General features: G+C 33.4%; 2 protein-coding genes, 2 long non-coding RNA genes and 1 other non-coding gene across 6 annotated transcripts; 3 read left to right on the top strand and 2 right to left on the bottom strand.

The window, feature by feature from the left end:
- The first annotated feature begins 614 nt into the window (after positions 1–614).
- Positions 615–4,106, top strand: LOC105336990 (uncharacterized). Its single transcript, XR_010714510.1, has 4 exons — positions 615–784; positions 1,630–1,715; positions 3,600–3,693; positions 3,857–4,106. It is a non-coding gene; the product is annotated as an uncharacterized protein (transcript).
- A 75-nt stretch (positions 4,107–4,181) lies between these two features.
- LOC105336991 (uncharacterized) lies at positions 4,182–19,620 on the bottom strand. The gene is made up of 23 exons (XM_066086659.1): positions 19,538–19,620; positions 18,699–18,944; positions 18,227–18,368; positions 16,030–16,166; positions 15,675–15,837; positions 15,162–15,295; positions 14,460–14,604; positions 13,524–13,651; positions 12,318–12,444; positions 11,972–12,099; positions 11,640–11,769; positions 10,930–11,063; positions 10,546–10,702; positions 9,775–9,979; positions 9,098–9,246; positions 8,735–8,953; positions 8,278–8,507; positions 7,847–8,078; positions 7,410–7,683; positions 6,865–7,124; positions 5,976–6,213; positions 5,739–5,839; positions 4,182–5,605 (listed from the first exon to the last, which is right to left on the bottom strand). Exons 1-23 carry the CDS (start codon positions 19,543–19,545, stop codon positions 4,919–4,921), a joined length of 4,374 nt encoding a protein of 1,457 aa, XP_065942731.1. The 5' UTR covers positions 19,546–19,620; the 3' UTR covers positions 4,182–4,918.
- Positions 9,902–10,982, top strand: LOC136276019 (uncharacterized). The gene is made up of 3 exons (XR_010714511.1): positions 9,902–10,187; positions 10,465–10,724; positions 10,850–10,982. It is a non-coding gene; the product is annotated as an uncharacterized lncRNA (long non-coding RNA).
- LOC136276020 (uncharacterized) lies at positions 15,208–18,846 on the top strand. Its single transcript, XR_010714512.1, has 3 exons — positions 15,208–15,324; positions 18,411–18,500; positions 18,713–18,846. It is a non-coding gene; the product is annotated as an uncharacterized lncRNA (long non-coding RNA).
- Positions 19,621–21,594: 1,974 nt separating the features above from the next.
- Positions 21,595–27,070, bottom strand: LOC105336986 (cyclin-dependent kinases regulatory subunit 1). 2 transcript variants are annotated; one of them, XM_011441515.4, is made up of 4 exons: positions 26,912–27,070; positions 24,905–25,029; positions 24,091–24,179; positions 21,595–22,744 (listed from the first exon to the last, which is right to left on the bottom strand). In XM_011441515.4, exons 1-3 carry the CDS (start codon positions 26,968–26,970, stop codon positions 24,130–24,132), a joined length of 234 nt encoding a protein of 77 aa, XP_011439817.1. In that variant the 5' UTR covers positions 26,971–27,070; the 3' UTR covers positions 21,595–22,744; positions 24,091–24,129. The 2 variants fall into 2 exon arrangements, with proteins under 2 accessions (XP_011439817.1, XP_011439816.3); XM_011441514.4 differs by lacking the exon at positions 24,091–24,179.
- Between the last annotated feature and the right edge of the window lie 278 nt (positions 27,071–27,348).

Raw genomic sequence — 27,348 nt, 5'->3', positions numbered from 1 at the left:
AAAATGCTTTGACCAGAGAACAGATTTGTTTATTTATTCCTATTAAACGATGCTTGTTAAAGAAAACGCATGAGAAATACAATAGGCTTGAAGATGCTTAGCTCCATTGCTGATGAATCTGATGAAAAAAATAAAGTAAATTTGAAAAGTGTTGTCGTCACATCAACATGTTCTGCTCTAGCTGTCTTAAGTCATGAATATTGCTTTGAAAAGGGGAAGGAGCATCCACAGATCGAGAACAAAATGTCAACAAAGGAGGAAGACAAAACTTACAGGGGTTTGTAATTGATGGTACACACTAGCCTTGTTTTGTTGATTATTACCATTTAAATAAAATTATCATGAAGGTATTTGTCGGTTTGACAAGTTTTATGGTAGCTTCATCCTAGAGAGTAGGTACACCGTTTTAAAAACTCCATGGAAATTTACATAATGTTAATTTGTGGCTGATGTCATACGCCTTACTCCTACATACTTACAGGTTTAGAGCACCGCACTATATTAATATAAATGAATTAATTAACGAAATGAAGCCACAACCACTGTTGCGTATCATACTGCAAGTGTTTGTGACAAATGCAAATGAGATTTATTTGGTTAATTTATAGATTCAAGATTTGATAAATCACAAACAAGCAGTCATGCATTTGTGAGCATAGTGTTGAATTTGTGATCTGTTCAGAAATACGGCACTTTTTAACAAAGAGGAAAATGATTACTAGCTGCATTACTTTGCCACTCTTACTGTTTCTGTTACAGTTTGTTTCTGGTACAGATGGTCAAGGTAATATTTTTATCATTATTTGTTCATTCTCATTTAAAAATGAAATGTCGTGCAATATAAGTACACATGAAGGGAATGCTTATTTATGATTAAAGTTAATTGTGTTCTCCAAAATGGAAAACGTTATTGAGAGTTTTAAGTATGTAAACTTGTTTTTCTTAAAGGAAGTAAAAAATGTATATATATATCTTGTATATATATAAATGTATATATATATATATCTTGATATTTGTGGCCAAGGACAATTTTCAGTTTTTCCGTTTTATAAACTTTATACTGACAATGCAATTGAACGAAGGGAAAAAGAAAAACATTTTATAAAGTCACTAAAACCTTCGTTAAATAGTTTGATATAGACTGTTTCATCGTCTTTGATTTTGTTATCATTTAATATTTATTCATTTGATGAAATATCGGCGCTTCTGGTGTTCACTAAATAATCGTTGTTTATTACTTATATTTGCATTTTACCACTCGCAAATACCCTGTATTAGCCTAGACCTTGACATTTAGCTTTTACATCAATACATAAAGTATGTAACATGTATGTGTCGTTAAAGCTAGCGCGCATCATGGAATATGCCAGCAGAGCAATTGCTATTCATAACGCCATGTTCACTAAATAACGTTGTTTATTTCTTAAATAAATCCTTTTTCTTGGTATCGGGGATGAATAAACATAAAGAATAAGTGCAATGCTCAAACAACTTTTATCTATAGCGCTTTCGCTATATCTATCTATCTATCTATCTATCTATCTATCTATCTATCTATCTATCTATCTATCTATCTATCTATCTATCTATCTATCACTTGAAAGTATTTGATTCTATTTTTTGCAACAGGAAGTAAATGTACGCCTCCTTTTGTTTCTATTGACTCAAAATGCTACTACTTCAGTTCAGAGAAAGCATCCTGGAATAAAGCATATGTAAGTTTGCACGTATATTTTTGACTGTGTTTGTGATATGGTCTGCTATTTCAGTAAGTCATAAGTCATTTGCTATATGAACTGGTTTGAATCAAAGGGGTCAATGTTTGCCACAAAGTTCGGAGTTCTATAATCCGAAGCCTCAAACCATAACCGTTCATACGTTTATTTCTAGGGGTTTGCGAATTTCATAATATATTGCCAAAGACATCACAGTGTAGTCAAGTGTTTTTCTAGTCTGTGCTGACGCCTTTGATGATGTATACATGGGATTTTTTTTTTATTTTTCGCCTTTCATAGTCATAAATGACATTTGTTCATTTCCTTTTGTAATACTTACATGTACATAACATTACAAAAAACAAAAACATAAAACGAAAAACAAATGCACCCGTCTTGGCCGCAAATAACAAATAACATAAACAAATTTAATGTAACACCCCAGCTTAAGGCGAGGAAAGGTGATGGTGGAGCCTGGTTAATCAATGTTCTAAAATATTTTGTAGAAATATTTATACAAAAGTGGGTTAAAATTATTGCAACATCATGAATCCTCATCAGTGGGCTATTATATAACATTGTTTGCATATATAGAACGATGTATTATTTTCCAAAAAACCCCATAACCTTTGTTTCAATGATAAGGAAATAAAAGGAGCCACTCAAACTATTTACTAGGAAATATATTTCTGGACTAGACTCTTTTCTACTAAGTCTCACAATTTATACGATCTAAACAACATTTAAAGGAAATATTACGGGAAAGCGATACTTCATTGGTTATTCAATATCTAGCATGATCTATTAATTAATCTACTTTTTTATTTTATCATATGTTTTAATAAATAAGAGAGACACATTATAATGGCATTATTATCATTTAGCTCATTCTTTATTCTTCACGAAAAAATACTCATAGAAAATGACACATATCCAAGAAGAAACCCCTTTAAAATGAATTTATTTCACCATGGTTTTGTCTTCAAAGTTCGTCATACGTAAAATAAATAGTTGAGAAGAAAGTAACGTTCTAAATGAAAATACCATATAAAACCAAATAAAAAATAGAAAGAAAAGAATTAGTAGGCTGCATGTATGTGTCGTACTTTTAATATTAATACCAATCTCGTTTTTCTAAATTATTATGGATTAGTAGAATTCCCTTATATTTTTTGTGGACTCTAAGAACCATTGGTTAATAGGTTTACAATAGTAGCAAGGTACAAGCAAATGTCGGTGGATTCGAAAACATCGAAATTGTGTCATATGATATTAACTAATTCACTGAAAAACTGAAGACAGCATAAATGGAATTAGCATTAGATTTCCCCTATATGTGTTCTTGTAGCTTTAAAAATATATCGAACTATACAATGTACAATCTATGCATATCCTGTATGATACAGATTATAGCAATTAAGTAATTATTTTACCTGGGACCAATGCCAGATTCGCATACTTTTTTCTATACCAGATTTTCAAATCTGTGCAAAACGGGATCAAATCAGTACTTCAATCTTCTTGAACAAATGCACTTTCTTAAAATTCAAAAACATTTAATTAGTAATTCAAAGGGTGTAATTGTCTTTAAAAATGAATGTTGTTTGAATATTTTTTCAAATCACTTTTCCGTGTAATGTTTTGAGCAAATTGTTTATATTTTGTATGGAGAATAGTTTTAAAATATGGTCCCACCCTCTAAGTAAATAAACAAAGTGGTTTCAAGATATCCAGGGTAATTATTTTGAAGTAATTTCATACCAAAAACACATAGTTTAAATGTCTCAGTAACATTGCATCTATCATTTTGAAAATATTTTCTCAATGTCTATGCTTATTCTCGATGTCCCTATTTTAAAAAAGCTTTTTTTTCCATATTGACAGGTAGACTGTATTAAAATAGGTGGATACCTGGCAAATTTGGAAACTCTGGATGAATATCTTTTTGTTCATTACAAGCTTCAGGAAATGAACAATGGTAATGTGAAATTTCATGTAATCATTGAATTCGTGAACGTCCTAACTTAAAATAATAACACTTATGAACAAACTTATTATTACAAACGAATTTTAATATGATATTTAACTTACAAAAAATATATAGTTAATCTTGTTTAATAAAATTGGTACTCTTTTTAAAGGCTTATTTTATGCCATTGGAGCCCGAGATTTTAACCAGGATTTGAAAGGTGGAGATTGGAGGTGGGCAAGGAGGGGATTCAATTCAAGATTGTCGTACTTTGCATTCGGTGCATCAGAACCAGATGGGACCAAAACAAACCCTGAACTATGTTTAGGGCTAGATCCTAACAAAAACTATGAATTTGTAGACATCCCTTGTTCGACTCCTTTTCGATATATTTGTGAAAAATAAAGTTTATCACAATTATCGATGTATGAACATGTTTCCTCCTTCTAGATATATCTGGCTTTTGTGAAAGAAAGAAAAGACACACTAATTTAAAAAAAAAAGTATTTAGTCCTTTCAGGATAAAATGTTTTTTTTAAAAAGATGTTTCAAGACAAGGCATTAAATCATAGTTTACATTTTTCGTTAAAAATATTTTTTTATTTTTAGTGCATTCGATAAGGAAGTTCTTAAACCCGACAACAAAAATGTGATATACCACTTAAAAGGCATTTATTGTGACTCAACATATATGTAAATTAGTTCAAGGAGAATGCATTAGAAAATTAATTAACTATTGACCTAATAGACCAATTAGATAATTTAGTGCCAGTAAAATTCACCCTACATTTATTTTAGGATAATCTATATACTAGTATTTTTAATTATCACTGGGTCAGTTACTAACATTGCCAATTTTATTGAAATTTTCGGATATTTTTAAAGAAATCTTTTCTATATAACGCTTGCATTATTTGAAAGATAACAAAGATTGGAATCATTTCAATAAAATGTGGTAATACAAATACAGGGAAACATCTTTCATTTGTTCCCTGTCCAGAACATACACAGTATGCAACACTCGCTTAAGTCCATGCCACAACTTCGTCCTTACCCTAATTAAATTAAATTAAAAATTGTAAAAAAAAAAAACTAATTGAATATCATTTGCTACCCTGTTTGAGCTATTTCTTTAAACTATTAGAATAAAATTAAATTAACAATTGTAAAAAAAACTAATTCAATATCATTTGCTACCCTGTTTGAGTTATCTCTTTAAACTTTTAGTAGAGCATTACAAAATAGAACAAGTTGACGACTTCTTTTTGTCTTTTTGACTTGGTTGGTCTTCATTCTGTACAGGATTAGATGTGTGTTTGGTGGAGCTCTCATTCACTCGAGGTTGCTCCTGCTTTGGATCTCTGGGCTTTTCAGTTTCCTGTGTTTTCTGCTTTTGATCATTCCTGTTTGTTAAAGTCTTTTCGTCTTTTGTGTTCTTTTCTGGCTGATTACTATTTGTTTGGATTTCTTCAATTTTATCTGTAGGAACTTGTTGCTTAATTTTTGACAATAGTTCATCAAAATACTTTCCTTCCCATGATAACTGAATAGATTCGTCCTTTGAAAAATTAACGTAAAGTAACTGCGTAAGAACCATGCTCATTGGTCCAGTTGGGGGCCAGTCTATTTTCTCCATCAATAAGGGGATGATGGGCTTCTTTAAAGCATCGGCCAGACTGACCTCTCTCCTACAGTTGGCAGACAGAGCATACTTGGTTGTCACTGACGACAGCATGACCTTGCAACCTCTGACCCCTCGGTCAATCTTGTCATACAGGGAATCTCCTCCTCCCATCTGGCGGATGTCCAACCAACAGGTGAAGCCCAAACTGGTCAGCCTCTGGAACAATGCAATAATTTCCTTTTGTTTGCCCCACTGGTATGATATAAACACGTCAGGGGAAACAACCTGTGACTCTGTCTGAAAAACAACGTAATGAACTGTCATAAAAATGACATCTTTTGGGCGATCAAAAAGAAGATACTTTTCTCATATTATAGCAATAGGTGTAAATTTGCTGGATTTTGTGGAAAAAGTTCAAATCTACAGTTACGTTTTGTTGGCCAGATGAAGCTGCTTTATTCTCTCCCTTTTTCTCATTTCTTTTAGGAATGACGATCTCTTCAACAACAGGCATCCACCAATTCTTATACCCTGTTCATGAAAAAAAAAGTTAACCATGATATCTGCTCAAAACCAAATTTACATTTTTTACATTAAAAGGATTTGATTTCAGAATACAGATATATTTATAAACACTGTGTTTTCTAAGAAAATAAAGCTTTATTACTTGGTGCAATATTCCCTTCATCTGGCATAATTTTTAAGCAATTCATTTGCATTAGCAGTTCAGTAAACTTAGCAGCTGGCCAGATTCGGTCGTCATTGGTTTCCTCTCCTGGTCGTTGAAAGAAGCGAATAAACAGGTACTCGCTGAAAATAGGCCCCATTGAACCTGCAGGAGGCCAAGCCATCTTTTCCATCAACAAAGGGATCATTGGCTTACCAAGATTTACAGACAAATTGACCTGGAATGAATATTTATTTACTTTTGTGATCAGGATTTATTCTTTGTGGTTTTTAAGGTGACTCACTACACTCTGAAATGGTTACTTGTATATTATAGATAATATGATACATAAATAGTATATAAGTCAAACAGGCGATAAAATGCAATTTTGGATTTAAAAAAAATCTTTTTTAAAGAATTTAATTCAGTTAAAACAAACAAGAGCGTCAGACAGACTAACTAGCCAGAATCTAAACCACTAAGCTATGATATTGATTAAAATAATTAAAAAAAATTAAAAAGAAATGTAAATCGCCATTTTATAATGTGGTGACTTAAAAGTACAAGTCTCGATGGTTTTCAATGTTTTTTTCTTCATTTTTTAGTCCTCTGTAAAAAGTCAATTCCAAATGGTGGCCTTATCATGTATCATGATTTTAATTGACTTTAATCAACACTACAAGTGATAGTTTCCACACAAGATTTAGCCTTTCTTGTCAATTTTTAGCAATTATTTTTTCAAAGGTACAAATAGGATTCAATAAATCAAATTATTTTTTCTTGTAAGAGGACGTGGTTTTTCTTTTAACCTAAATCCAGTTAAGCTTCAAATATTAGTCTGGCCTAAGGCTCAGGTGAGCTAAAAGACGATGAACGTTGATGTACGTACCTCCCGGTTACAGTTTGGCGATTTAGCATATTTTTCTGTGACACATGATATCACAATTTTAGCTGCCCTTATCCCCGAGTCAATCTTCTCGAATAACTTGTCCCCGCCCCCCATCTGACCAATATCCATCCAGCATTTATACCCCGCCATCTCCAGGTGACGGCAGATCAGCTTGACCTCGTTCTGGTGACCCCACTGGTAACTAAGGAAGATTTCAGGAGGTTCTGGGTAGTCCACTGGTTCATCAGCCACAACTCCTTCTGCAAATACAATCAACCAAAACTGCATTAATGGTATACATGCTTCTAAACTTAATTTATCTGACTGATTATCTGAAACACTTGCAAGAACCAACAGAAATTAAAGTATATCATTTGTGCAAACATTTAATACTGATTTCACCGTTTGTATAATCGTGTAATATATAGCTCGCAATCTTACTTAATATATTTAAATTAATTCTAATTTCCAACTGGCTAACTAAAATTGTTTAAATATTTTGTTTGAGAATCATACTAATGATGCTGAACCAACAATTTATCTACCTGCTGCTTTCATTGCATTCTCAACAATAATGGCAGCATCCAATCGATTCATTTCCTGCAAAATTGTCAACACTCCTCTTGATGCCTCAATGGTTTTGTGTGTTGCGTACCATTCACTCAGAAGAGCCATGCAGGGATCTGATTGGGTGGCCCACCCTCTAATGTCATCAGGACTGTAACCAAGGCGACTAGCCAAAAGCCGCCAATCATGTTCAGATTCCGGGTTCAGTAGTTTTGTGACATCACGAGACCAAGTTGGAGCATTACTCATTGTCTGAAAAAAATTTGAATGTGTAAATTACATTTTAAAATCATATATAATACATTCTTTTCTACTTCATAATAGAAACTGAAGTTTCATTAAACGAGCGGATTGTGATATCTATATATCGTTTTATATTGTTTTACATATCTTAATTTAGTGAAGTTTTAACAACCTTTTTATCCACTTCTTCCACTCTTTCCTTGGTTTCCTCCACATCCACCTCCACATTATCAACCCGTGTGTTGACATCATCCAGTCCCTCTTTAACCCCCTCTAAATCCTTTCCCTGTTTTTTGACATCTCTATGAACCCTTTTAAGCACAACCTTTGTACCCGCCACTCCAATCTCTAGTTTTTCAATTTGATCAGAATGCTCCTCGACGTCTTTGGATACATTTGCTAAGCTAAAACAAAATGAATTTAATGACATGATTATATTGAAAGTTAAGTCCGTTGATAAAGAATACTACTAAGAATTAAGATTCTCTTTTTAACCTTCAAATTGAAAAATTATCAAAACACCATATAGATGTTTGAACAGTGAGACCAGTACAAAATTTCTAGAAGTTTTCAAAGTTTTAGATACATAATAAAAGGACATACCTCCTGCCCTCTAACTCATTGATTAGATTTTCCACCTCGTCTCTCAGTGTATTGGTTGCTCCTTTGGTCTTCAACTGTTCTAGGTACTTCCTGTCTTTTTCAGAAAACATTTCTCCCCCAAAGACTGAATGCATTTCTCGAAGTGCAAATATACTTCCGATATGGACCAACTCAACCTTTGATTCCTTTAGACGCTTCATCAGATAGGAATATACTAAACTTTGTTTATCCTAAAAAAACCAGTATTTTTTATTAAAACTGAATACGTAAATTTCAATTTTGATTTTTTTTGTCTTAAACTAAATACTAGTACATACTTTCTTTTTATAAACGTTATGGTTAAATGGATTTTAAATTTTTATCTTGTCTTTTTAACAGTTTAATAATTAATGGAAATTTACATCCTAAAGTTGGAAATAATTTTCTCTTGATTCCTTATCCATGATATCACAGTTACCTGGCATTTGGCTGCGATCTTGACCAAAATGACAAACTGATGACGAGCCATTTGCTCCACCATTAGCTCTGTCTTCATTAAGTGACTCTCGGTATAAGGTTCCAGATTTTCAGCATGTGATTGGGAGACAGCATCCAGTACCAGAAGAACTTGAGGATTGGCATTTTTGTCCATGAAGTGGTGTTTAAATATGACTTCTAGAGCTTCTTTTGTGAATAACTAAAATAAATGCATTTAACATATATATCCCGAAAATCAACACTCGTCGTCAGTGATATCAATAACGTTTCACTTTTATGATAGCTTTGCTTAATGGATTGATCTGACGTTGTCCAAAAATTCTACTTTAGAAGTAAGTGCTACCTCTGGTTGTTTTTCTGCGACTTTCTTCAGGAACATTGTCTGCATCACTATTTCATTGGTTTGAGTTTTCTGTGTACAAGCTTTTATCAAGGGCAGAAACTGGGAAGCTAGTGCTTCAGAGTGACCCTCGTACGCAGAAGATATAGCATCTGAAACAAAATACTGGGAAATTTAGGATGAACGAAGGACATCAATATCACAAGGCTTTTGTAAGATGTTGTGTCCCTTTATTACAACAATTGAAAAATAAGACTTCCGCAGTTCTAATCCCCAATTGATTATTATTTTATTTCAATTTAATTCTTTTTATATCAAGACTGAGAGAAAAATGTTGATGTTAGGAATATCTAAAAAGCTTGATGGTAATTCTTAAAGACAACACAACAAAACTGTCAAATGAGACCAACAAAATAAATAGAAACTAAAAAGTCTCCTGTTAAATGATAATCCAATTACCTACAGTTCCTAAACATTTCTTTTTTGGTAAAGAACATATGAGAAGACAGAAATTTTACATAATCTGCAATAAAGTTCGCTATACAAGGCAATGGATTCTTTTCCGTTGGTGATGAATCGATATGACTCAAATCTAGCAGCATTTCTAGACTGGTGTAATTGGATAAGGCCACCAACACTGCAAGAACCTGCTCTGTGATACAGATGCTGATAACACTTACCAAGTGTGGCAAGGTCCCTCTCCTTGATATACAGATTAATGAGGTTCTCCATGCCCTGGGTGTCCATTAACTGGGACACCTCCTCCCCAAGGATCCGTGTGGTGTTCCTCATGACAGTCTTCATCGTATCGTCGTCACAATCCATCAAACGCTGGATGTGAGGAAACAACGGCTTCAGTCGTCCTATAGTTGTCTTTCCGGTGTGCTGTGTAATAGAAATATTTTAAAAGGTCTTATTTGTTTAGATCTTCTGAAGTGGCAGTATGGAATCAAGTCAATGAATCTCATTTAAAATGTTAATTCACAGTACTCATTACAGTGGAATCCTTAGATTTCGTGGTGGCTCAATTTTCGTGGAATTGTGGCACCTCTCATCAACAAATCAACATCCTCCACGAAGTAATTAGTTAAAAGTAAGTAATAAAACATATTTGCTTTTGTAGATATAAAAGAATACACGAAATTACGTCCCCGCGAACCTGTTAAATTTAAGTAATTCGTGTTAATTGGCCCCCACGAAATTTAATGATTCCTCAGTATTAGGCGTATTTGAAACTATGAGTGATATAATTGTTACACTCATTCACATATATGTAAATTTAAGCATAATATTAGATACCTGCAGCTGGCTGTATAATGAAAATTTAGATTTTATATTCACTCTAAGTATATGTACAATATTTGTTCTAGGAGCTTGCTTGATGGTATACGTAACTGTTGAGTTAGCAAGTGTTTCTAAAAGTCTCAATGATAAGAGTTGCCTCTCCTTACCAGCTGGATGTACTGTGGGAGCCCAGTCACGACTACCAAACCAAAGATGTTGAGGCTCCCTGTCTGAAGACTGATGTATTCTCTGTCCTCAGACATACAGAATAGGAACACCTTTATAAACATCTCGTCCATTTCCAAGTCGCGCACCTCATCACCGCTGGAATGAAGGTGTCTTACAGGTAGTACCAATCACACAATGGGACAATTCTCGTGAATTTCGAGCTTTTATATACTGGTTTGGTCTCAATTTATATGATTTATAAAGATGGCATTTTTATTTGAAAACATCAATATCATAATTCAGTCTATGGTTGAAGCAACAAGACGGAATAAAGAGAAGGAAGATTGACTGAAACTGTTTATAGTTAAAGAATTCGGATCTACCTAGATGACTCGATGAGATTATCGAAGAACTCAATTCCAGCACCTTCTATCCACCCTGCGTCCCAATCAAAGTCTTCATTCTTCAGCAAGCAAAGGAATCGTTCCAGATAACCCTTTATCAGGTGTTTGTTATTCTAAAAATGTGCATGTCATCAGTCAAAAAAGGGGAAGTTATTCAAATAACTTTTTAGAAAATAATTCTGACTAGTAAAAGTCTATAAACAAGATACTGTGGAATCATTAGAATTCGTGGTGGCTTAATTTTCGTGGTATTCGTGGTTAGCCCTCCCCACCGAATTTATATTCTCAACGAAAACAATTTTAGAAAGAGTTATCTCTCCTGCTGAAACAGTAACCGACGCATCCACGAAATTATATCCCCACGAATCACCAAAAAAGTCATAATCCACGAAAATTGGCCCCAACGAATTTAAATGATTCCACAGTAATGATCTTATTGTACTAGTTTATCAATTCATCTGCTAAAATTATTTGTCCAAATAACATTGCAATACTGGCCATAGAAAAATACCAAAATGTCCAGGAAACATGCACATAACAGGCACGAAACAATATTATTTCTTAAAGTAAGGACTGTTTTTCTTGAAATTAATTATAATTTGCTTTACTTATTTTAAGTAATACAATATATCACAATTAATTTAAACGTGTGAGAAAGGGTAACCAGAGATTAATTCATTTCAACACACCTGCAGCGACGTCTTTTCACTAGCTGCTTTGCAAAGTTTATCTACCGCCATTCCTTTACCAAATGCTTCCATGGTAACCATTGCTAGCTCCGCTACTTCCACCTCGACATTCTTGTACACTTTTACAATTCTGAAAACAAAATTATACTTAGAGTATAAATATATTTGTTATCTTATATAAATATCTTGCTACTTTGCATAAAATTCAGTTTCAGTCATACCACATCCCAATCAAAAAGATAAGGATTAGAAAATATGCAGTAAATTATTGGTTAATGATTATTACACTCAAATTCACTTGGATATATAGAATCTAGAAACCCCCTTATTACATTAATTGGTCTATAAGCTTTTCCAGGAATGTTTCAGCGCGTGAGGAAAACTCTTCTGCATTTTCAACAGACGAAAAGTCAGCATGTGTAAGGGATACTATCATTTCTTTTGCTTTTGAGACATTTTCCTGCGAAAGAAGAGAGAAAACCCGACGTCTTTATTGAAGTCAATATTGACATTTCAAGTGAAAACTTGATTTCGATTAAACCGTTACAATGATTTGATTTTGCAGAGATCAAAATGAATAGTATAATTATTTCATTATAAATCTAGGCTAACAAAACAGTAAAAATACAAAATGCCTGCGTTTTCTGTTTTTTGTGCATTATGTTTTTGGTTTCTTACTTTCCATTTCCAGCTGCCTTTCCACTCGTTGGTGCTAAGAGTTCCTTCTGCGGCTCTTATCCCTTTTTCATGAACCCATCCACAAAATCCAATGATAACAGACAACCAAATCTTTCCCAAAGCGGCGCTGTAATCAATAGAGTCCATTTTATCACTCTAATTCTAACATCAAAATAATTTTCATAAAACCTTTTGTCAACGTTCATAAGGCTAGATAATTTAAGGTAGTACAAAACAGATAAGCAAAATTTTTCTTATCATTCAATTTTTCTGAAATTTTTGTATTTTTTTCTTTAGAATAAAATCTTACAATACGTAAAATTTGAAAAAAATCCGACCTCACAATTTTTGCCCACATTGCCCCAAACCTACCATTGGAACCTCCTTTCAGTGGAGTGAAAAACGAAATAGTCATTGTTATAATTTTCTATGCCATTAAGTTATTTTTCAAGATATTACAAATATTTGTGCTGCTAATTAAACAGAATACCTTCTTGTTAGTTAAAGATACTGAAATAAATTCTAACTGGTAGCTTAAGATAATTTTTCATGCGATATAATGTAAAACTAAGACGAAAATTTGCAGCACTTAACGGTATCTAAAAAGAAAATGTATAATTCAAATTTGAATAAAATTTAACAGTTTGATTGTCATGACCCTTTAATTAAAATATATCAAAATAAAGAAAATTTAACCATTGGTTTTAGATTAATTAAGGTTTAAGTATGTTTGACAGAGGTATAAAAATCCTAGATGACGTCATCATATTTTACCTTTGACCTGTTGATATGACCTTGAAATTTGTTTGACATAAAACCTAAACACTGGTGGTGGTTGTGTCCAAATTTCAGGTCTTTACTATGAACAGAACACAAGTTACGCATTTTTAAATGATATAAGGCTAAATTGCACAAAAATCATATGAACACCATCCAAATGAATGTTTCAAAATATTTGAAATGCGTTGTATCCTAAATTTATTTGGCCTTGAGTAATTGATGGGTACGATTTATATTTTTTTTCTTAAGATAATGGACTGAAATTAATTTTTACATAATATTAAGTCATTATTTTGTGTATTTGAGAAAATATTTCAAATAATTAATTTCAGGGGTGTTTCGTACTACCTTAAATGAATTTGAGGAGCAATGCAACAAGTCACGAGATTTATGTAACCACTTCGTAGATAAGGATTCTGATCTTACTTTGGTTTTAGATTATCGGTAAACATGTCTGTGGTGTTAGCCAGCTCGTTCCCTGTGATCTTTTCCCGCGGAGATTTTTCCAGTATCTCCTGAGCTGTAGCAGCCCATGTCTCAAACATTTTGGGATTCTGTTTCAAAACAGCAGGTGTCATACAGTATAATTTTTCGCCAATTAAAATGTATACATAGAAGACCTATCTCAGGTGCATCGAAAAATTGTATGTTGGAACAAACTGATCAGTGTATGGTATTTTACTTTCAACATTATACAAAATTTCTTGTCAAGCTGGTTTTCTCCAATTTCTCCTTAGTGCATAAATACGGTAGCATCATGATTGTTTGCTTAATGTTTTTGTAAAACTTCAAACATTTTGAATAAGAATTAGCATGAACTCATGAATAATTTTTACTTAACGGGGGGGGGGGGGGGGGGTTATAAAATATTGTTATACTTTCATGTTAAATACTGAAATCTGATTGGTTAAGACGCAGTTCATAATCCTTTCTATTACCCTCAGCGTTAGCAACGCACTTAGCAACGGGTAACATTAAAAAATGTTACATGCGCGAAAATTATGCACGTACGGTTCGCTGTAGAATTCACGTTATTCCTATATAAAAGCAGTAAAATTTTCTTAAAAATAGAGACATTCAGTATAACAAAATAAATAGTGCCTGTTTGGGAGGATAACAGTTGAAAATGACACCGCTCGAAAACCATTGTCAACCTCCGCTTCGCGTCGGTTGACAATGGTTTTCTCGGGGTGTCAATTTCAACTGTTACCCTCCCAAACAGGCACTATTTATATAATGATGCACTACAGGTGCAATCATATAAAACGAGTAATTATGTAAACTTAAACTACTTTTTAAAAAGCATTGAACATTGAACCCTTATTTTGATCTCATCAAATTCATAAAATTATTTCTCCGTACTTTAAAACACTCCTTGGGGATCTCCTCGTAGAAACCCTCCAGTCTGGTCAGTAGATCTTTGTCCTGGTCCTTCAGGCGCTTCAAACTTATCTCCTTCAGAAGCTGACAGATGTCTGCGTAGACTTCAGCAATCATCTTTCCATCCCTGCAAAAATACACAAATGTTGTAATATGTTAGTAATAAGTACGTTACATGATCGTTACATGTACGCTGTAAGCCATCATCTAAGTTACATGATCGTTACATGTACGCTGTAAGCCATCATCTTAGTTACATGATCGTTACATGTACGCTGTAAGCCATCATCTAAGTTACATGATCGTTACATGTACGCTGTAAGCCATCATCTAAGTTACATGATCGTTACATGTACGCTGTAAGCCATCATCTAAGTTACATGATCGTTACATGTACGCTGTAAGCCATCATCTAAGTTTCATGATCGTTACATGTACGCTGTAAGCCATCATCTAAGTTACATGATCGTTACATGTACGCTGTAAGCCATCATCTAAGTTACATGATCGTTACATGTACGCTGTAAGCCATCATCTAAGTTACATGATCGTTACATGTACGCTGTAAGCCATCAGCTAAGTTACATGATCGTTACATGTACGCTGTAAGCCATCAGCTAAGTTACATGATCGTTACATGTAAGCCTTATTAAATGATTAAATTTGTACATGTACAAAACTCACTTTATTTTCAGAATATACGGAAGCTTCCTTTCTGTATTTTCACAGATTTCCCTACTCTGGGGGAACGCCGGATCCTTGATGAAATTCTTAATTCGTAAAAGCTGTGAGCGATAGAAGCTAGCATCCTGTACACCCTGATAAAAAAAAATTCTTCATAAAACAGGTATGTAAAACAGAATATCATTGGTACTTTTCGTTAGATAGTTTAAATACATCTTTTTACATTTTTAATTTGAATTCATATTGGATGCTTAAAAATATCAATGTGGATGAAACTACACCATATTCGAAATATATACTTATTGTTTATATTCAAAGAGCCTCGTTTTCCGCAGAAAAGGGTATAATACTAAACAAAGTAATCATGAATAGCAATTACTGCGACCTGTTTGGGTACTAGTGGTAGAGTAAACTACAGAATTTCAACATTTATCAATTGAATTTAATTCCAACTTAACATCTTCCCAAATCACAATGACGTTACATCTGATGCTGTGTTGAGAAAGAACTCACTTTAAACGGTTCTTTATCATAGGCCTGGTTAATCTCATCTTGGGACCCTGTCAGAATGATCCGTAAAGATTCAGGCACGTGGGGTAGCTGGACCAGGTAGAAGACGAACAGGTCCATTAACGCGTGGTGCACCTCAGGGGACCTCAATCTATCCTCGTCACTCCTAAATTAAGAGAATAGTGTCTCATTAACAGCATGAAGAATGAGCAGTCAAGTAAAGACAGTCATGCAAATCTCTTATACTAGTCCATGGGAAACTCTGTTTAATAAAACGTTTACAGAGACAGCTTATTGCTATGAGAGCAGAGAACAATCTGAACGTGACATTTACAGATGACTATGATACTAGTATTACCTGATGACGATGGTTGATAGCTGATCAGGGTAAACCTCTTTGACCGTGCTAATGTATCTAGAATCATTCTTCTCCTCTACATAGGAAATTGCTTTAAATCCACCAATAACCTTCTGCAATCTGTCTCCATATAAATCCTGTCAACAATTTGCAAAATAAAGTACGATGTAAATTATGAACACAGTGTCATAAGAAAACAAAACTTGACAGTGACTTGAATTGTCCCTGCATAGTTATAATTAGATACAGTAACTGGTATTTTGTGAATTGTCCCTGGATAGTTAGTTACAGTAACTGGTATTTTGTGAATTGTCCCTGGATAGTTAGATACAGTAACTGGTATCTTGTGAATTGTCCCTGGATAGTTATAATTAGATACAGTAACTGGTATTTTGTGAATTGTCCCTGGATAGTTAGATACAGTAACTGGTATTTTGTGAATTGTCCCTGGATAGTTAGATACAGTAGCTGGTATTTTGTGAATTGTCCCTGGATAGTTAGATACAGTAACTGGTATTTTGTGAATTGTCCCTGGATAGTTAGATACAGTAACTGGTATTTTGTGAATTGTCCCTGGATAGTTATAATTAGATACAGTAACTGGTATTTTGTGAATTGTCCCTGGATAGTTATAATTAGATACAGTAACTGGTATTTTGTGAATTGTCCCTGGATAGTTAGATACAGTAACTGGTATTTTGTGAATTGTCCCTGGATAGTTAGATACAGTAACTGGTATTTTGTGAATTGTCCCTGGATAGTTAGATACAGTAGCTGGTATTTTGTGAATTGTCCCTGGATAGTTAGATACAGTAGCTGGTATTTTGTGAATTGTCCCTGGATAGTTAGATACAGTAGCTGGTATTTTGTGAATTGTCCCTGGATAGTTAGATACAGTAGCTGGTATTTTGTGAATTGTCCCTGGATAGTTAGATACAGTAACTGGTATTTTGTGAATTGTCCCTGGATGGTTAGATACAGTAGCTGGTATTTTGTGAATTGTCCCTGGATAGTTAGATACAGTAGCTGGTATTTTGTGAATTGTCCCTGGATAGTTAGATACAGTAGCTGGTATTTTGTGAATTGTCCCTGGATAGTTAGATACAGTAGCTGGTATTTTGTGAATTGTCCCTGGATAGTTAGATACAGTAACTGGTATTTTGTGAATTGTCCCTGGATAGTTGGATACAGTAGCTGGTATTTTGTGAATTGTCCCTGGATAGTTAGATACAGTAACTGGTATTTTGTGAATTGTCCCTGGATAGTTAGATACAGTAACTGGTATTTTGTGAATTGTCCCTGGATAGTTAGATACCGTAGCTGGTATTTTGTTCAATTCAGTTGTGTTATTTTTTTCACAGTCTCCTGTTGACATCATGGATATGGTGGACTAACTGTATCTTTGGACAATAGTTAACACAGTCAAATTTAGCTATAGAAGATTTCACTGTATAGTTTAAATTAATGAAAGTTATACATGTATAAATATATTAAACACTGAAAATATACCCTAGGAGCCAATTAAATATATACACAAATTTTAAATATATACTAGAAATGTCATTTCCCATCTATTTCATTTTATTACTTAACTAGTCATGTTTATAGATATATATTTTGTTTGATAAAATGAAGTATATCGGAAAGGTCAGAAATATTACAAAGAAGAAGAGAATTATATGTATTTTGTAATTGTTACTTTACTGTACAGACTGTTACTTTACTGTACAGACTGTTACTTTGCTGTACAGACTGTTACTTTACTGTACAGACTGTTACTTTACTGTACAGACTGTTACTTTGCTGTACAGACTGTTACTTTACTGTACAGACTGTTACTTTGCTGTACAGACTGTTACTTTACTGTACAGACTGTTACTTTGCTGTACAGACTGTTACTTTGCTGTACAGACTGTTACTTTGCTGTACAGACTGTTACTTTACTGTACAGACTGTTACTTTACTGTACAGACTGTTACTTTGCTGTACAGACTGTTACTTTACTGTACAGACTGTTACTTTGCTGTACAGACTGTTACTTTGCTGTACAGACTGTTACTTTGCTGTACAGACAGTTACTTTGCTGTACAGACTGTTACTTTACTGTACAGACTGTTACTTTACTGTACAGACTGTTACCACTTGTTTGATCAGTATGATTACTCAACACCGTCTATAAAATAAAAGTGTAACGTACCTGAATCTCCACTTGTTTCGGGATGAGTTGGAGTAACTCACAATGGCTACTACCTGGTCCAGATTTTAACAACTCTACATATAAATCCAACAGTCTCTCTTCGACATCCTTGGACGAGAACACATCCTCTTCAACTTTTTCACTGCAGAAACAATTAATTGTTTCATTTATCATTAATGTGCAGATCCAGACAATTTCTTCCGGACGGGACGTGGGGTCTAAGGGATGATTTTGTTTGGTCGGTGAGGGGGTAATGGGTCCGAGGCCTTTATAGGTAATTCTACTATGTGGTTTAAAAAGTTTGATTTTTCCAGGAGAGGGTATGGGGTTCGAACCGACATCCCCCGTCTCTAGATCCGCGAATGATCACTATATTATTAATATATTATTAGTATTATAATCATCTATTAATATCTCATTATTAATTCATAATTAATACATTCAAATACTAGTATCATCTTGATACCCTTACCTTATTGTCTCTAGGATTGCTGTAAGTATCGACTCAGCCAGCTCATGACCAGGGGACTCAACTCCAGGGAATCCACGGACACACACTTTATTCTGAAATGCCTTCAGAATTTTCAAGATCCCAGCATAATCAAGGGACGATAACTCCTCCTGGTAGCTGTCCAAACTTTCACGAAATTCATTATTTGTATCATCGGTCACACGGGAGAAGTCGCATTTTAAAATATAGGCTTCCATTATTGTTAAACTGAAATGAAAACAGTATGAAAATAAATGATTTAACATTAAGCTTTAACTTTTGTTTCTATAAGAATTTGGAATACAAGTTTAAATTCTAGCACAAAAATTAATTAGAATACAAGAATTGTAAAAGAAACATGCTATTTCAACGCACTATCAAATATGTAATGAGCATACAAGAGCATTTTTCCAAAGTCCCTTAAATCAATAAATTTTAGCCATTTAAATTCCCTATACAGAAAGCAACCATACTGTCGAAAATTCTACCTTTAGTGTATACAAGAATGTTTGAAAAGTATATTAATATATTGAGTGAAATTTAAAGTCCCTAGCTATCACGCTGATTTACATGACATTGTATCTACCTCTATTGACTGTGGTCTTTAGGTCAAAACTGTACCAGCTTAACTGAAAAAAATAAATGGCAGTCAGTAACTGCACAGTCCCTCTGTACTGGTGCTAAGAAACAGCATTGCACCATCTCCATATCAATGAAGAGAGACAATCGATGTTTAAAACCCTACACGTAGCTTCAAGAGAATTTTATCATTGATTCCTAATTCAAAACGAAATTGTCGATACAACATTTAACATACCTACATGTTCATGCACCTTCCGATGATATTATCAATTTTGGTCACTGTTTAGATTGTAGATCGAGATATTGGCACTGCCAAACAAACGTGTGAAATATGGATCATCAGACAACTGACAGTTGGAACCAAGTACATGTATATATATATTTCAATTCACAACTCTCATGTTTAAACTTGACTGGTCAACAGACAATGTATATTCTACAACTAAGACTGAAGACTCAACACACAAAACAAGGGAACTTCTTGTCCTAATATTAACTTGCTGTCATCACAACGGGTTTTCCCTTTAACTCGTTCAACCGTGAGCCGATCGATATATCAATAGCATTGACTGGAGTTCTCTTGTCCCAAGATGTGACCCAATACCCCATTACACTTGAACTTTATTGATTTTTTCAAATGAATGGGGGGGGGGGTGTCTTGGTGATGATCTTATTGTTATGTAAGCTTGCGCTTTAACATGGTATGAGCACTTGCGTTTTTACATTCCCATAATCTACAGTTTGGTGACGATCGCTGGTGCAAAATTCAATTCATCTTTCAACTGTTCTAGTAAAAAATATGCATTTTCCCTCCCATTCAGCATAATTGTAGCAATTATCATTAAACTTAGAATTCTTTCTCTCTCAGAAATGTTTTGGACTTTTGCCACATACTGTAAAAGCTATTGACTTTTTCTCCTTTAGCTAATAATACATTGTACCCAGTGCATACATGTCTGTATACTGACATTGAAATATTTTTTTTTTTAGAAATTTGACCAAAGAACTATTCTGTTTGTATGAGGGCATTAAATGACATCATAAATTGAATATTTTACAAAACTGTCCTGTCCACAATTAAAAGCGCTCTTTGCAGTTAACAAAATTATAAAGTTTCCATCAAAATGCCCCATTTTAAAAATATGACATGTCAAGTTAATCTTTTCCCGCCTCTATGGCATTTTGTAGCAGTTTTTTTTCTTTCAGGAAACACTGAGCGTTTGCTTGAACAAAATATTTTAACAAAGATTTCTCAATCCTAGAATAACTACCAGGAAAAAACCGTTTAAGGTGCCTCACTACACCTTGAAATAGTTTCTCAAATCGGCAGAAAATAACTTGATTATGATAAAAAGCATGATGGATAAGAAGTATATATGTCAAATAGGCGAAAAAATGTGCAATTTTAGATAAAAATGATATTTTAAAAAATGTCATTCAGTAAACATGAACAAAAGCCCCAGGTGGATTCGAACTCATGACCTGCTGTTCACAAGCATGACACTTTAACCACTGAGCTATGACGATACACATCTGAATTGATTGATACAAACAGTTTAATTAACAAAACATTAAATCGCCATCTTGTGGCGTAGTGTCTTAAGTACCTTTACGCTACTTCTCTTTATTTTCATTTGATTTTTTAATTAAAAATTTCCCCTAAACTTTGAACCCCTCCTAGGGCTTCAGTATCTGTTCAGGGGATCATGATTTGAACAATTTACACCCTCTAAAGATGCTAGCATAATAATCTCACAAAATTTGTTTCACTTTAAACCGCTTTTGGGTTTTTAATACTGGTTCAGGTGTCATGGTTTGAGCTACTTAAAATCTTCAGTATATAGAGGCATTACTGAAATTGTTGGCATTCCTTGTGCAACAGTTCTTTAGAAGACCTTTAAGACACACATTTTATTTTCAGTGCTTCTTAAGAACTATTTTAGAAACTCAAATAGCGCATTATGATTTCAGCGTGTGTATATCAATCCACACTGACATATAAACTTAAAATGGGTTATAAACATTACGGTCATAGGACAATTTCAATTTATCAACACAATAAAGTGGACAGCAGCTGTCCTCAATCCTCCATTAGAAATGGCTTGCCTAACTTGTGAAGATGCCTGCCAAGCAAATGGCCGAGTTCTAGTATTTATTTTTACACTGGTAAAATAAAAACAGCTAAAAAATGGCAACTCTCGAAGTTGACAAGAAACTTAAATGACTTGTAGTGTTCATGGCCTATGTGGGCTTCTAATAGAGCAAATATAAACCATTAAAAACAGAAAAGCAAAACACAGGTACAAAACAATGTTTATATTATATGAATGCTGAATTCAAATAATGTCACATTTTTCAACAACATGCTGTTCAAAAGTATGTACAATTTGTTTCTCAAGAATGAACACAGAATGTTGATTTCTATATATAACAAATCATACATGATGAAACACTGGGCTGGTCACTCGGTGAGATCTTATTCGAATGATTTTCAAATGACTTGGTTGATAAACCTTAAAAAGCACTGGTCATATGTTTGAAAACTGAAATCACACTTCATAATCAAGATCCAAGTAATATTTGACATCAAATGATATTGCACACCAATTTCTATTATTTTCACACATGCTCGCAGACAAATTCATAACAGTCAAAAACAACCATATCAAAAATATAGTACAAAACACTCATGACTGGAACACTTCACTCACCATTCAGACAGTATTGTTAGTAGAGCGAGAACACAGAAGGTTGATAAAAATTTGGACACCACTATCACCTAATGTTTAAATCAAAGTCTTTACAAGACTTACACCAGCCATATATTAGTACATATAATATATAAAGGAACTCGAATCAATGCGTTTACTCATCTGAAGCAATTTTGTATTTTTGATTTGAGTAATTTATGACAAATGCCAAGGAAACATTTCTTAAATATCTAATGATAAAACCAGCACTTGCTCTTCAAAAACAAAATTGCTTTTTTTAAAATTTCAATCAAATTACATCACAATTGCATTGCAGTTTATACCATTATGATTTTTACCAATCACAAGCGCAGTATATTCTTGCATATGAATATTAAGTTTAAAAACCTGAGAAATGTATCATTTTACATCAAAACCTGTTGATGTTGACATTCTGTAATACAAAGGCTAGTGCTCTGTGGAACAGTAGAATAGGTAAAGAAACATGCATGCGCGAAATAATCACAAAATATTCCAACAAATGACAGAGGAAATCCAGACTTTTAAGTACAAAGCATCACCATTCTGTAGCATTGTGTGATGTCTCTTGCACTGGAGAATTCTCTATAGCTTAGTTGTGTAGGAATTTGTGGTGGTTTGACAGAAAGGGTTTGAACTAATGTCCAAGATCCTTGTGATGGTGGGTCTATTGGTTGTGACATGGCAGTGGTCTTCGAAAAAGTAAAATATGTGGCTCTGTAACAGAAAAAATACCATGTTATTGTAGATATAACTTTATTTAAACATGTATCCAGTGGATATTACCAAAGTCCCATGTAATGCCCCCCCCCCCTTTATTTCACTGGGATGATGTCACAATAGATTCCTATATACTAGTTATACTACTGAAATGACTTGAGGACCTTTTATATCACATAGCCAATGAAATTGGGGATTTACAAAGTACCATAAATGTGTGATAAAAAGAATTTCTCATGATTTGTAATGGCTTGACACGCATGTTTTCTTTTCCTTATTAAGACCCGTGCATAAAAAAACTTGCACCTCCTTGGAATAAAATCATATAGCATCACAATCTATAAGGAATCCTATAGGCAACTCAAATTTTAAATCTAAAAATGATCCCTAAAAATATTCATCTGTAAACAACATTTCCAATTCACTTTATAATGCAATTGTACAATGTCTATATGTTGTGGAGATGAGTATTGTACACATAATCATTAACCTTTAAACAAAGTACAATTTTGCCAAACTATGAATAGAATGGAAAATATTGCCAAATTATTTATCATTAACAATTCAGTGAAGGACTATATATGGTTTGAGCCTAAAATGGCCCCCTTAAATGAACAAAGTCATTTTATTTAATTCTTTGTTTTATTTGAACAAATATACATTTGAAGTTTTTTCATAATTTTCATTTTGATTTTAGTGCCCACAATTTAAAAATATGACATCATAAAGTTTACCTTTTCCCGCCATTTTCAGCATAAAACGGCTTGTTTTGAACCAGTTTTTCTTTAAGGAAACAATGAGCAACTGCTTGAACAAACAAAATATTTTTACCAAAGATGTATCTCTCCAGTACTTATAAGTGACAAAAAGTTTGTTCTTGTTCAAAGAGTCGCTCTATATTTCCGATTCGAAAAAAGATTAGAAAAGTGTCAATTTTTGACTAATTTTGATTGATTTATAAAAACAGCGTCAATTCTGACGTCATATACTGCCAGAGAGTGCATATAAATCATATAAATAGGTGAAAAACATATTCTATGTCAACTCTTTTATAAAATAACACAACAAATTAATGTACCTGAATCACTTTAAAATAAGCGAATTATGGGGGCCAAATTTGACTAATACCATATATAGTTCTTTATGTATTTACATAATTTCAGAATAAAGGGTAGGTAGTTTGCAAACTTCTGAGTCAAATGATCAAGTTAATTCAAAAACAAGACATGAAACATTACTTAATTCACTTGAATAGCAATAAAAATCCAAATTCAATATACAATTTATTCTGCTTATACTCCATATTAAGACAGGAAATTGATAAATGAAAATAAGATAGTTACAAGACGTGGTGTGATCAATGCATGATGATGATGATGTAACTACTTCTGGGTGGGGGTCAGGGGTCGTCTAAACATCAGAATGTGGGGTTCTGAAAAGGGAATCAACACAACACTACTGTACAGGAAGCAACTATCTGACTACGTCACTGTTACAGGATATACTCTGAATAAAATTCAACAAATTCAGAGGCGCATGCACACAATGCTTTTAGAGGAGAATTTAATGTCCTCTATAAAAAAAAAAGAAATTAAAGAGAAGGAAAATTCAAAAGAACTGATGGAAAACAAACTTGTAAACTGTTTTGAAATAGTAATACTAACAAATGAGCGTGAATGAAAGGATGTTATGGAATTTAACAGTCAAATGAGTCAATGGTAAGACTTTGCATAGCGTATGGACTTTCTCAGAGCAAAAAAGACTTTCTCAGAGCAAACAGTATCTTGCAGATAGCTATACTAACGAAATGAGTGTGAATTGAAGGATGAAATAGAATTTTAAAAGTTAATGGTTAGAGTTTTCAAGATCATTCATAAAAGTCTGGACTTGCAAAGAGAACAGATATGTAATTCATCAACATGTTAAATACTCAAGGAGTGAACAAACATGTGAAGAAATATTGAATAGAGATATAATTTGTACAAAATATACAGATTTCAGAATAAAAACATTAGATAGTAGATAAAGAAAAACATATGAATGTTAATGGCATTTAAAATTTTCAATAAAATTTTTTGATACATAGATTGATAGTGGAAAACAGATGCCTTTACAACAACAATTACTATAAATGGAAACTCAGGAGTTGACAGGTACCTGGATCATGCTTCATATAGTGAATCCAGCCCTGGCTCTGTTGCACACCCAGGCCTCGCCATTCCGCCTCTGACATCAGTTTACTGGGAACCAGTTTAGCAATTTCTTTCGGAAGCATCACATGTCTACAAGAAATTTTCAAAGACTAGAATTGATTTATTAAAAATTCCAACTAATTCATTCCATGAATCATTTGCCTCAGTATTTCATCACGATGTGAAATCCATGGAAATTTGACAATCATAAGTTTTCAGATGTTTAGAATTTTTGACCAGGGTAAAGACTGTCCTCTCCATGTAATGGCATATATCTGAGGTTAATCTAAAAAACTGATGGAGGTGCTCCATGTGGATATTACGATTTAAAATGTAAGAAGTGGCTGAAGTTGGAGCAGAATTTTTAACCATGAACTGTGAGACTCAATGAAGTCATCACTCATCAGTACAAATAACAAGTCTGCCAAAGTTTCAGACTTTTAAAATATTCTAATTTTTGTTTACCTATTAACATTTTTTCAAATATTTGATATCAAAAAATTCCTTGAACATTTTACAACCGATATTGTGATGTCACTCTGATATACTTTTAGACACCATCACCAGACCAATAGAGTGAATCATTTTATACTGGGTATGCACCATTGCTATGAACAAAGGCACATGCCTTTATCACATCCCCTGTATCATATCTTTTAAATTATTCACATCTACACTATGACTATGACATCATAACATACAGAACATCTTATTATAGATGACTTCACTGAAGCATTGAATCATTATTTTTTTTGGAAATGATAATAAATGATTAATAAAAACAAAGAGATTCATGCTAAAGAGAACGCCATTCCAGAATGTGAAATAAATGATAATTGATAGTGGCAATAGAGAAACAGAGAAAACTCGGAAGGGTCCCAGTGACGGCACTTAGGCTACCTCTTAGTATGGTCATTTAGAATTTGAGTTTAGATAAAGGTAGCTTATTTGATACTCATGTTCTTTGTGGAAAAAATATGTACTCATTGTTTTGGGCTTAAGACTCATAATAATGATTAAGAGAGGTCCTTGGACTCATAGACAACTTTAAATATGAATCACTGTGATATTGGAGTCTCGGGTTGATATGGGATGATAAAGATTTTATCCATGTATTATTCTCTATATAGAGTAGTTTGTCTACAAGTAAAATTGGTAATTCTCACTCTGCAAGTAAATTCAACAGACTTCTTTCTCTGAGGTAAGCATGTTAAGTGTTTAGAATAAGTATGAGGCAACTCAGGCAAGTAAAATGAGGAAAATGTCCTGAGAATTTAATGGTATTTATAACTTTCACATAATTGACTAATCAATCCAAAACAAACGTTTTTGTGTCATGTAAATTGTGTTTTTTAATCCCGTACTTTCCACTGTTCCAGGTCATCTATTTGATTGTTTTGAGGCCTGCAACTATACTAATCTTTACCCTAATTATCTAAGTTCTCTAGGATGAATTCTAATAATTGAAATATCAGGATTGGAAGGAACCATATTACAACTATCATATAAGATTAATCATTTTCACTTATTCTCTTTTATCCTAGGCTACCCCCCGGCCCCCCCCCCCCAAAAAAAAAATAGATAAAAAAATAAAAAATTTGGTCGTGTAATGTTTCTATCATCTATGGGATAGTATGAAGACACGTTTCCAAATATCTAAATATAACGTGTTAGGGCATTCGTCTTACACGTCCAAGTGAATACATGTTCATCAGCTGTTCAAGGAAATCGAAAACTATAGGTAACGTAAAAAGTTAAAACGTCAACACAACCTGACAATTTATCACTCTATTCAAGTATGGTAAAAAAATCAATAGAGCATATTTTGTATGAAAGAAAATACTGTTTATATTCGTGATATACGCGACATCAACTTAGATCGATAGAGGAAATTCGAAAAAGTTGTGTCTCGACATGTATATCGAGTTTCGGTCTCTCGTATATTCAATACATACCGCAATCTCTATCTTACCTGTATTCATATTGGTCGTCTGTGTATTTATCTGAGTAATAAATGTTTTTGTGAGCCATTTTTACAGCTTAAAAAATATCTAGAACGTGCAACCTTTTTGGTTTGCGCCAAACACCGAGTTCAAATATTTTATCGGCAACTCTGATTGGTTTACTATCGTCACGTGATTGTTCATTTTCCATCCCCGATCCCGATCAAAATTAAAAGAAAGGAATATATTTAAGGCATATGTACACGAAAGTATAATACGTGCAATATTGATATAAAATAACATTATTATAATTCCTTAATGTAGGCGTAATTGAGTATTAAACACATGCATGTACTTATATATATGTACACTATTTTCACATGTGTTTCCTTTAATATTACCCACTATAAGTACATGTAATAATATAATCTATCATCTATTGAGCAAAGGAATCATAAGCGATTTC

This window comes from Magallana gigas, chromosome 6 (genome assembly GCF_963853765.1).
Source record: "Magallana gigas chromosome 6, xbMagGiga1.1, whole genome shotgun sequence".
Lineage (NCBI taxonomy): Eukaryota > Metazoa > Mollusca > Bivalvia > Ostreida > Ostreidae > Magallana > Magallana gigas.
Note: the sequence above shows the minus strand (reverse complement) of the source record. Positions and strands in the feature narration are given on the sequence as shown.

Excerpts from the sequence above, each read along its gene's own strand:
- LOC105336991 (XM_066086659.1), bottom strand. Across the intron at positions 8,079-8,277 it reads AATGAGTTAGAGGGCAGGAG|CTTAGCAAATGTATCCAAAG; the intron begins GTATGTCCTTTT and ends ATTTTGTTTTAG. Across the intron at positions 6,214-6,864 it reads CGCCAAACTGTAACCGGGAG|GTCAATTTGTCTGTAAATCT; the intron begins GTACGTACATCA and ends TATTCATTCCAG.
- LOC105336986 (XM_011441515.4), bottom strand. The coding sequence starts at position 26,970 with ATGGCTCACAAAAACATTTATTACTCAGATAAATACACAGACGACCAA. Across the intron at positions 25,030-26,911 it reads GACGACCAATATGAATACAG|ACATGTGATGCTTCCGAAAG; the intron begins GTAAGATAGAGA and ends AATTTCTTGTAG. Across the intron at positions 24,180-24,904 it reads CTATATGAAGCATGATCCAG|AACCCCACATTCTGATGTTT; the intron begins GTACCTGTCAAC and ends TTCCCTTTTCAG.